This window comes from Protomyctophum parallelum (genome assembly GCF_964188405.1).
Source record: "Protomyctophum parallelum genome assembly, chromosome: 13".
Lineage (NCBI taxonomy): Eukaryota > Metazoa > Chordata > Actinopteri > Myctophiformes > Myctophidae > Protomyctophum > Protomyctophum parallelum.
Genome location: NC_139708.1, coordinates 25,261,421 through 25,273,631, shown reverse-complemented (window position 1 = coordinate 25,273,631; position 12,211 = coordinate 25,261,421). Strand labels below are relative to the sequence as shown.

General features: G+C 43.2%; 1 protein-coding gene across 1 annotated transcript in view; it reads left to right on the top strand.

Annotated features, from left to right (window-relative positions):
* Positions 1-2,735: 2,735 nt before the first annotated feature.
* Positions 2,736-12,211, top strand: part of LOC310869706 (extracellular serine/threonine protein kinase FAM20C-like) — an 83,353-nt gene continuing 73,877 nt past the window's right edge. Inside the window, exons 1-3 of the mRNA XM_083780564.1 lie at positions 2,736-4,127; positions 7,812-8,121; positions 11,619-11,806. Coding sequence (XP_083636690.1) covers positions 3,683-4,127; positions 7,812-8,121; positions 11,619-11,806 — 943 coding nt within the window. The 5' untranslated portion in view covers positions 2,736-3,682. The remainder of the gene's footprint in view (positions 4,128-7,811; positions 8,122-11,618; positions 11,807-12,211) is intronic.

Sequence of the window (12,211 nt, the reverse complement as noted above, 5' to 3'; positions counted from 1 at the left end):
CAAAGAGTTGAGACCACTCACTGCACACAGGTGTGACTTTTTCTTGTCATTTGCTGCCAGTTCCCACCTGATGTTGTGTGGTAGTTCAGACTGATCCAGACCGTACTAAATAACTGCTACAGTAGCTTACATAATGTCTTCAGACTAGGACTGAAGTCCAAGACATACAGGTCATCATGTATGAGGTGGGCCTTTCCTCTTGGGCTCAACCTTCAATGACGTCCCACATGTCATTGAAGGTCCGGAGATTGTTTGAACCACCAAATATGTACAGCTCTCCATTGTAGGCTGAATGATCATATCGTTCTTCTGGTAGAAGCTGTGCAGGTTGTCTGTTCAGCCATTGGTTGGTCTCTGCGTCAAACACTCTGATGGTGTTGAAGTTCTGATCCCACCCATCACTCCCAAATACAAACATATTTGTCCCGATGATGGTGGCAGAGTGATGGTATGAAGCAGGAGGTGCAGTTTCTCCGGTGTTAATTAATGTCCAGACCATTGTGCTGGTGTCCAACTTGTACATATCACTAGTAAGGTGATATGTAATCCTCCATGAATATACATGACCTTCTCCAAGACGCAGGCTGAGTGGTTCATCCTCTCCTTCGGAACAGTCCCAGAAACCTGTGGTTTAAACCACATGTCGGCGTCGACATCAAATGCATAAAGAACGTTGCAGTACCAGTGGTTAGTCCGTCCTCCCCAGAGGTACTATATTCAATCAGCACAGCTGTGTGGCCGTGGCGCCTAGAGGGAACCTCGAGGTGAGGTTCTCCTGTTCCAGGGGTCACAGCGGTCAACCTCCTCCAGCACAAATACACTGTCTTGAAGACGTTCGAACGTCTGTTCGTTGGCGTTTCCACCGAGTGAGTAAACCTGCCGTCCGAAAGCTCTGGAGCTCCGCCCAGATGTAGCGTCCAGCAGAACATTTCTCACACCGCAGATAAGGCTGGGTTTATCACGTCTCACTCTGGAACACAATGAAGTCCTTTTCTGCTGCTCTCGCCGTCACTTATTGGTTCAGTGGTGCAAATGTCACGCAAAGCTCTGACCAATCGGCAAGGCCCATGAGTCGGTTTTCGGCCAATCTATAGGAAGCCGATGACCTTGGATCTCCTAATATGGCAAATGGATCGCCATGCAGCAGAATCACAGTCCGGACCGGATGTGATGTTCAGCTACACAGCAGCCAGACAGTGTGTTCAGCTAGAACAGACAGACAGACAGACAGACAGTGTGTCCAGCTACACAGCACACAGACAGACAGTGTGTTCAGAAATAGTACCAAATAATGCCAAATAATCTATTGTCATTCCCTCTTATTTAGCCTCCAGAGTTGTGTGTGTAAAAGTTCCCACAGAGTCCCGGTCAGCCTCATGTAACAAAATTACATTTGCCCCAACACATAATTTGGCCCCAATGCATCATTTGGCCCCATACATAATTGCCCCATTACATAATTTGAGGCACAGTCAGATTAAACAGTTCCATAGATTTGACTTGTGGTGCGTGCGTGCGTGCGTGCATGTGTGCGTGTGTGCGTGCATGTTTTTAAACAGTGGCAACATAAGGAGTCAGCACTGCAGACAGACTGGAAAAACAACACCTGCATGAATGCTGACCGTCATGATTGAAACACAGATTACACTGTCTGTCTGTCTGTCTGTCTGTCTGTCTGTCTGTCTGTTCCTTATAGAATATATTCATGTACAGCTGTCTATCTGTCTGTAAGTTAACTCTGTATATCCACGGGCATAATAGCATGATGATTCCATTACAAAACATGGGCTACATGGAAATAATGTGTTTAATAAAACGAAATTAACTGCTATAGAGGGTCCTAATTCCTAAATTAACTTAATTAAGCAGTCACCATCTCTGTGCCATGTTATTATTTCTATATAGACATATTATAGAGATCGAATACTATACAATCAAATCAATCTGTATACAAGATAATTTCAGAGAGGGAGGGAAATACTAAAGGAACTGATAACTACATTAAAACATTTTGCGGGGGCGAGTTGGTAAAGGGGCGAGTCGTTTGGTATTCATCCTCACGGCCCACCAGTGTGACCCCAGGCCAGAGGTTGAGAACCACTGGTTTATTCCTTTCCACACCATCATTGAACATACCAGTGGATCATGGTTGGTGGCACTGCATTTGGAATCGCGACAAACAACGCCCTCTGTTGTCCGCAGCGGGGAGTTGCAGCCAGCCTGCCAGCCTTCAAAAAACGTGTAGTGTGACTATGATCCCAGTCAGTGCGTGACGTTACGTTCTACTGTTGCTTACACGCGCACGCACGCACGCAGGCATGCAGCCAAATATAAGGCTTGGTCGTTGTGATATTTAACACACACCCCACCGCGCGCGCGCACGCACGCACGCACACACACACACACACACACACACACACACACACACACACACACACACACACACACACGCACACACGCACCGACGCACGGGAGGAGGAGAGGAGAAGAGAGGAGCACAAACCATTCATTGCTCACACAGAAAGAGGAGAGGAGAGGTGTGTGTGTGTGTGTGTCACAGTGCGTGTGACTGTGTGTGTGTGTGTGTGTGTGTGTGTGTGTGTGTGTGTGTGTGTGTGTGTGTGTGTGTGTGTGTGTGTGTGTGTGTGTGTGCGTGCGTGCGTGCGTGCGTTTTGGGGATAAAGAAAGGAAGGCGAGTCCGTTTCACGGACAGGACTAGTGTGTAACAACAGGCGGGGAGGAGATTTCTCTGCTTTGCACCTGCTCGGAAGGAAGCAGCGAGCGGTGCTTTCACCGGAGACGCTGCCGCTGCTCGGGTCCGCGTCAGGAGCCCTGCTGTCCGGACCACAGCGACGGGACACAACGGGACATGGATTATTGGTCAAATCAAGGATAAGGACGTCCTATTCATCCATCCTTCCATCCAAGGAGGGGTCTGTGCTTTCCCAGGCGGATCAACCTGTTTATATTTGGGACTATAATTGTGCGGTTTTGTCATAATTTTCTTTAGCACAATATTAGGAGGACTGTAGGCTACTCGTGTGAACCCCGAATGGACTTAATATTTTCTCATCCGACTTGTTTATTTATTATGTCATTATATTTTTTCAATGGCAGTTATTTTAAAATAGGGGCATTTTCCGTGTTCACATGGTCAGGATTTATATCAGAATATAATGCCCTTCCATGCGAGGAGAAGAATCCTCGTTGCGTTTAGAAAATGAGCCGTATACTGTATATTATTTTCTCCTCCTTTCAGTTCAACAAATAAGGCACATGAAATCCATCGATATAACTGAAGCCCAGTGAGTGACCGTGATGTTCCTTCATGCTGTCCAGAGTGAAGAGTGACCGCTGTGTGTGTTGACCGGTCTGTCCACCTGGCTGGACATGAAGAATTCAGCCTAGTATATTATTGTTGTGAGAAGAACGGAGCAGAAGGCACGGAGTTCCTGCTGACATGACGGAGGAGGATTACCGTGTGGAATGAATGAACGATGACAGAAAATATTTTTATTTTTTAAATCCCCCTGTTTTCCCCACGTGTTTGAGGTCAAATGGTGTTTATTTGCGCTTGTAAAGCACATTTTAAAGACCGCTTTTGTTCTAGTTGTTTTGCGTGTATAGATATGGAGTAATTGGCCCAATAATTACATACAATTTGATCCTTACATTTAAAGCAATGATTTTGTTCCGTAAATTCCGCGTGGTGCTTCTCACGGTGTTCCTGGTGGCGTGCACCATGCACATCATGGTGGACCTGATACCCAGGCTGGAGCGGCGAGCGGCGGGGGACAGCACCACCGCCGGGGCCGTGGCCGGTGGAGGAGGAGGAGGCGGCTGTCAGTGCGCGCTTCACCCGGCCGAGGACGCCCCGGGCTGGGGGAAGCTGCAGCAGCGAGCCGCCGCCGCCGGAGGGGCAGCGGAACACGGCAAGAAGAAGCAGCACACGGCGCTCCGCATCCTGCAGGACTTCAGCCACGGGGAGCCCAGCGGCTCCAACCTCACCGCCGCCGCCTCGCGGTCACAGCAACACTCCCTGGAGAAGAGCTCCGTTCCCGGCCTGGGGGGAACCGGAGGAGAGGCGCTGAAGAGGGTCAAGCAGCTGATGCGGAGCGGAGGAGGAGGTAGGTTGTTAGGGGGGCTCCGGCTGGCTGGCTGGCTGGGTGGCTGGGCAACGATATAGGCTAGCTATTTATTTAATTAATTAATTAATTAATTAATTAATTTATTAATTTATTAATTAATTTATTTATTTATTTATTTATTTATTTATTTATTTATTTATTTATTTATTTATTTATTTATTTATTTATTTATTTATTTATTTATTTATTGATTGATTGATTGATTGATTGATTGATTGAATAGGCTACTTTATTTAACAGTTTGCAATTGGTACAGAGGTACGATTTATAGGCTACAATGATTGTTACAAACTAAGGTTAATGATGAATTGAAAATGGAGGACCCTGATGAAAACAAGTCTTCAAGATTCAAGATTGCTTTGTTTGTCATTCTTTCCAATGGCAGCAGCAGAAAAAAAACGAAATTACGTTTCTCCTATAGTTAAAAGACAACACAGGCTCATACAATAATAAATATATCAAGTGCAAGACAATACTCTGAATATAAATAAGTCTTACAGGGCTTTTCCCTGGTTTTAGAAGATCTTGTATTGTCAGTTTGAACACATTGTCCCATTCTACAAACTGAATACAAATTTCAATTTTCAAAATTATTGACACTCATGGGTGAAACAATGGGATACAAAAAATATATATATATATATAAAAAATAATTGCTCAATAATCGTGAATTGATTATTGAGCGATTATTGGCTGGCTGTTCTGACATAACATGTTGATCTGACCTCATCAAACCCTGCATGTATACACTCAAGACACGCTCCATATTATGGCCAGTACAAAATTCATTCCATATGTTAATTGATCTGACCTCATCAAACCTTGTATACACTCAAGACATGCTCCATATATGGCCAGTACAGAATTAATTCCATATGTTGAGTTCGCTTCTCGCCCTCAGGGTGTCTTATTGGTAAGATGCACTTTGATTTGAATTGTGTTGTGCCTCGGTTACATTTAGACCTGAGGCCGATAACTCATAACAGTTTTCTGAAAAACCCATGTTTCTATATCAGTGGTTCTATTTCATGTCAAGGAGCCCAACAATTATATGTAATTGGCTGAAAAAATGTTGTTCCATGCAGGGACCCCCCCAGAAGCAAAGATTTGAGTTAAAAACGTTGGCTGTGAAAGAATATATACCGGTATTCAAAGATTTGCGCCACATTTTCACGATTTAAAAAAAAAATAGCAGATCTACAAGCTCGTAAGTAGAGACCGACCGATATGGAATTTGTGACCGATCCGATAACCGATACGATAGAGGGTAACAATCACCGATAACCGATATGCAACCGATATAGTGATTTTTTTAAACTGGAATAAAAACATGCACGCCTTTTCTGTGAGGATTGTGCACTGCAAAGATTTTGCACAGATTTTGCACAAAGTGACAGTAGTACAGACAGCCCTGCTTTCTTAAACCAATGACTTTTCAAGGCTTATATTTTTTTTTTTACTTTTGACTCAAAGAGTAAATAAATACTGTAGCAGCTAAATAAGAGGGGCCTATAGCATATACAACACAGTTTACACACTAGCCTATAGTATGCATTAGGCCACAGACCCCCATCTGATACCATTCTCTGGGAGTACACTATCATCAGTGTTAATTTAACTCTGAAAATCAGGGTCTATTTGGTTCCATTTGTATGCTCTTGGAGTATAACTATATATAATATATTGCCAAGTCTGATCATTATAATCATTATATGGACTTGTCTGTAAAGTTGCTTTAAAATATTGGTAGTCCTTCCACTGCTCTAAAACAACATTGGCCAACACAGTTTGACAGTCGGCCCTATATAGTTGCTTATTTTAGACAAATGTTCTGACTTTGATCTGGCCTATTAACATTTCTATAGACCTGGTTGCTTGTTTCTCTCACTTCAAGAAATGTGGCAACCCTGGTAAACAGTTTGTTTTGGTTAGCATTTGGATAGCTAAATTAGCTTGCAGTTAGCTAGCAGAGGCTGCAGCTGCTACCGTCATGAATAACAGTATTTAGTGCAATTTTCTATCTCAGAACTTATCATGGATATACATAGCTGCTCCTCCTTCTTTCTAGTAAGTACAACAAACAAAGTACTTTTAACGTGTTGTGGCTGTTTTCTGTCAGCACGGAGTAAAGCAGTGCTCTGCTCTCTCTCTGTCTTCTACACACACATACACACACGCGGGTCACGCGCACACACACGAGACACCTCGGTGCACTCTGCTGGAGAAAATAAATCATTACAATAGGTTTAGCCAGACCTATGGTGAATTCCTGTTCTGTTCTTTAGCTACATAGAAGTGTCTATTTGTATGTCTCTAAATGTTTTGATGAATTGAACAATGTGGACCCTGTTGTAAACAAGTGTAATGCTTAATTGGGTCGTCCACTCACAGTTAAAGGTATATTCAGTGATTTCACTTAATTCAAATATCACTTATTTTTTTGTTTTGTTGTGATAATCCTCCCTACTATAGAGTGTGCTGGCCATATAAGGAGTTCCTCCCTGTCCCCAGTTAACCCCTGGGGTCAAAAAACCTTAGGTTTCGTTTTTGACTCTCTATCCTGATTGGACGAAAGGCTGGGTCCCACAGCCAAAAACGAAACCTAAGGTTTTTTGAGTGAAATCACTGAATATACCTTTAACAGTCTTTGTATTGAGTTTGTGCTTGAAATGTACTGTAATTCTGCAAACTGTTAATACATATTTCAATCAATCAATCAAACCAGCATGTAGACCCTCTCCCACTTAGACACTCCCACTTGCACACTTTCCAGCCAGGCTCATTCATTCCAATGTAAATATCATGGATTTTACACATTAAATACTGGTTCATTTTTGGAACTAGACCTTCAAAATGTCTTCCAAATCCATCAACAAAATGCCTGCCATATGCACTGGGAAAATATGTGCGTGACATTTCTCTTTTTTAAACAATGTTTTATAAAATGGGAAAACTATTGGTAGAGAGGTTTGTCTAACCCAGAGTAATCTAGTCAGAGAGTGGCGACACTAGCGTTGGCTCCCATAGTAACAATGGAATGCGGAAGTTCTCATTCTATCTCAATGGGATAGTTCCAGCCATAGGAGCAATGTTCGGAACTATAGCCCGTACGCTTCACGGCGAGATCAAAGCGTGTCGCTACTCTCCTACTCTACACTCCAATGTTATGCTTAGCTGTGATTGGACAATAGCAGTTTGGGGAGGGGCTTAGCTATAGGTCAATTGTATAGAGCGTCGCAGTCATGGCCCCCTACCATGGCCCAGGAAATGATTCTCTGTTCATCTTCCTCATAGACATTTCAGGAAGTATTTATGCAGACAAAGCCAACTCTTGTCGTGACAAATCATGACAACAAAAACACCATTTTTCGGGCCAAACAAAGAATTAGAAAGTAGGAAAAAAACGACTTTTTTTGTTTTTTTTCTTCTATGTAATTATTTGTTTTGTCCACAAATATTGTGTGTGTTGTCATGATTTGTCACGGCTCGAGTTGGCTTCGTACGACGCTTAAAAGGTCTTTAAATAAATACTTTTTGAAATGTCTATGGGAAAAGTGCATTGTGATTCATTTCCTGGGCCAGGCGTCGTCAGGAATGGGGCGGGACTGCGGCGCTCTATACTCCCGAGTATAAATAAAGGTGATGATGAGTCCTCTTTCCCAGCTCTAGGTGGAGGAGGGGAGGATCGCACAAAGCCTCTCATCAGAGACATGAGTGTCGCCGCCACTAGGGGGGGCAGCTGGACCCCCTCCGCGGCCGCGCCGGCGGGGGTATCCGGTGGTGCTGCGTCCTCCTCCTCGCGGCTGTCCTGGCTCTTCCAGCACCCGCTGTACCGCGCGGAGCTCCCCGCTGCACTCACGGACCAGGACACACTGTTCGACGTCAACACCGACATGACCTTCTACTCCAAGGCCACCGGCGGCGCCGGCGCCGGCGCCGCAGCAGCCGCAGCAGCCGGAGGGAACCAGGAATGGTAAATAGGATTTAGAAACAGTTTATTTTAACCCATTTAGACCTGAGGACGATTCTACAAATGTCTTAATCTAAATCCTGACAGTTTTCTGGAAAAACCCATGTTTCTATTATGTCAGTGGTTCTCAAACATTTACCACTCAAAAAATGCTTATAAGTGCAACATATTTACTGTAACCACTTAAAGGGACACTTCACCACTTTTGCAACCAGATCGTGATGATGTTTGGGACACTTTCCTGGTGTTTTCATGTGGGTAATATGTGTTTTTAAGATATTTCAAAGTGTCCATGATGTCATGGATACTGTCTTCCTGGACTACAATTCCCATAATGCTTTTGTGCACTGCTCGTCCTTGTGGATAGGGGGAGGGCTGTGTATGTGTTAAAGGCGCAGTGAAATGAAAAATACGTTTTTCACACTTTTAGACCATATCCGTGGTCATCATATGGGCATACCTAACAATGGATGCCAAAAGAATGTGAAAATTCTCATTTCTGTGTGTTTTTATATCAAAGGTCCATAAAAATGATTGTTTTATTTATTTATTAAAACGAAAATGTGCTGCGTGATGACGTGTAGAGATACACATCGATAAAAGCCAATAAAAATGAAGCTCACCCGTTTAATTCCCCATATCTGCGCATCTGTCCAACACAGCTGCTACTGATTGCAGAAATCCTCAGTTTTTATTCCCATTCAAGATAACATCCAGACAGTGTATTACTCGGTTTCAACTTAATCTTCACGCTAAAATATGTATCTGAAAACATTATAGGGTAGAAATAAGCCACATAACAGTAAACTGATACTGCTGGCCGACAATCTTATTTGTAAACAAACACACCATGCGTGTTGCGTATAGCATAGCTACCGTCCCTAGCTACCGTCCCATCGCCTGAAGAGATGCGACGCTCTGATTGGTTCCGAAACTTCATACCGGTGTTTCATGTTGAAACTTCAAAATAAATTGATAACCATTTCCGTTTCACTGCGCCTTTAAAGATGGATGAACACACATTCAGTCCACTAAAGGAGACTGAGCACTGGATGCATGAATGGGAGCGAAGTTAGCGATAGCTCAGGGGACAGAGCTGCGTGCGTGCGTGCGTGCGTGCGTGCGTGCGTGCGTGCGTGCGTGCGTGCGTACGTAGGTACGTACGTACGTACGTGTAATTGTGTTCCCTGTGAGGGCCAGAGGATGTGACAGCTCCAGTAGATTGTGATGATGTAAAGTAGTGCTGCACCATTCTTGCTCAAATGAGAATCTGGATTTTCCTTTTTGTCATTTATTTTCCATGAAAACATTCATTGTCTTCATAGTCTGTATAGTTGCTGAACATCACTACGTTCAAAATATATGTAATTGACCCCCCCCCCCCCCCCCCCCCCGAAGCAAAGATTTCAGTTTAAAAAATATATATTCAAAGATTTGCGACACATTTTCTCGATTAAAAAAATTATAGCAGGCACCGAGTGCCACGCTATGAGCTTGTAGATCTGCTATTTTTCAATAGCTAAACTAATAACAATAACTAACATAATGCTAGAAACACCAACAGAGGAAAAACATGATATGAGTAACTAAAACGAATCGGACAGCTATAACTACTGCTATACCATTCTGGCTCAAATTTAGAAATTAGATCTGTCAGACCTGTGTCTTAATCTAGATTGTGGTCTTTTTTTGTTTGATTAATCAATCTTTTTTTTTATTCATTCATCGTGCAGCACTAATATATAAATATATTGCGAGGACGATTTTCCTGATAAATGTTTACACCAGATCTGTGGAGTCAGTCTGGCTCATATCAGGATCCAAGGTTTGTGTTTATAGGGTCAGATATAATATCTAGAGCTGAGTTGTTCCATCCTGACTTAAATCCTTGTCTGTGAGTCCACCTTGCACCAAAAAATAGCAGATCTACAATCTCACAGTCATTAGGATAATTAGGGTAAAAAAAACTAACAAAAGAAGATGGCTTAAACCAAGTTGTAAAAATGCCATTCATAAAAACCACTGCCCTAATGTCCTCGCAAGTGCAGTAATACAAACGTGCGTGCGTGCGTGTTAAAAATAGCCAGAAGCTGGGGGAGAAGCCAGCAGTGAACCTGGCGGCCCGGCGTGGTCACATGCATACCTCAGTCACAATTAATTATTTCCCTAATTAAACGGACACTGTGGCAACAACGGGACATCAACGTTACTTTAATCCATGCGTACTAGCCTATAATTAGTTGAGGCTAAAGTTCTCAGTCGCCACGACTGATTTCAGTCATTTAGATTCCATAGCAGCCTGGCTGTGGAAGCATTGCTGTGCTGCCACATGTTGTGAGCTTGTATAGGCTTATATTGGCTATCTTCGGTCATTAGTTTTATATAAAGCCATTGCTGGGACGCTCCCAGTTTTGTTTTCGTTGACTAACACTATGACGAAAAATGTTCGTCGACTACCTTTTTTCACTGACGAAAACAACATAAAAACCAGAGTAATCTAGTAAGAGATTAATGACACTCCCGTTGACTCACATTGTAACAATGCAATGCGGAAGTGCTCATCCTATCTCAATGGAATAGTTCCAGCCATAGGAGCAATGTTTGGAACTATCGCCCAGATCAAAGCGTGTCACCACTCTCTTAATAGATTACTCTGATAAAAAAAAGCCATGATTACTAAAACTATGACTAAATATACTGTTGATTTTGTCAACAGATAAAAATTTGATTAAAATGCTAGGAAGGGACTAGAAATCATTTTACAATTGGTTGCATGCTGAAAATAGCAGAGCTACAAGCTCACAGCACGTTGCGCTGTGAGCTCAAACAAGATTGAGATATAGTTTCAGACACCCTATATGGTCTATGAATCTATGTGATCTCATTTCTAAATTTGAGCAAGACTCGTTCATCACTAGTTGGCTGTCCAGTTCATTTAAGTTACTCTTATGTTTTTGCAACAAGAGAGATACTTTAAGAGAGGTTTAAGTTGAGCACTTCGATGTTATCTGTTTAACCCATTTAGTGCTTTTGGTGTTTTAAGCATTATGTTATGCTTTAGCTATTGAAAAATAGCAGATCTACAAATTGTAGATATTTTTTCAATAGCTCAATATTTCATGTCAATGACCCCATAAAGTATATGTAATTGGCTGCCGACCCCCATCTGAAAATATGTTGTTCCAGGGACCCCCCCAGATCTACAAGCTCGTAGCGCGTCACTCGGTGCATTAGCTAAAGTATAATATATTTAAATATTATTGTGAGTGCCCAAAACATGCATTTTGTAGATCTGTCCTGATGAATGTATGATTGTATAAACAAATTCCTCTCCTCTCCTCTCCTCTCCTCTCCTCTCCTCTCCTCTCCTCTCCTCTCCTCTCCTCTCCTCTCCTCTCCTCTCCTCTCCTCTCCTCTCCTCTCCTCTCCTCTCCTCTCCTCTCCTCTCCTCTCCTCTCCTCTCCTCTCCTCTCCTCTCCTCTCCTCTCCTCTCCCCCCAGGCCCAGCGATGTTAACGAGGGGGAGGAGGAGTACCCCCCCACGGGGGGCGAGGCCCTCCAGGCGGACTCGTATCCCAACTGGCTGCGTTTCCACATCGGGATCAACCGCTACGAGATGTACTCCCGACACAACCCGGTCCTCGATGCCTTGCTCAAGGACCTGGCGTCGCAGACGATCAGCAGCGTGGGTGAGCCGGAATGATAATATTCTTAAAAAAAGGTTTTCTGAAAAACCTGTGTTTCTATTATGTCAGTGTTATACTCAACCTTTTTCATGTCAAGGACCCCCAGATTTATCTGTTTTTAGCCACGGACCCCCCATCTGAAAACATGTTGTTCCAGGGACCCCCCAGAAGCAAATATTTGAGTTAAAAACGTTCACTCTGAACATTTTCACGATTTTTCAAAAATAGCAGATCTACAAGCTCATAGCGCGGCACCGAGTGCCACGCTATGAGCTTGTAGATCTGCTATTTTTCAATAGCTAAAGTATAACATAATTCTAAAAAAAACAAAAGGGGTTCCCGCCCAGAATTGGTTAAAAAAAGAAACTAACTGACTACAGCAGTGGTTCCCAAACTTTGTCATGTCAA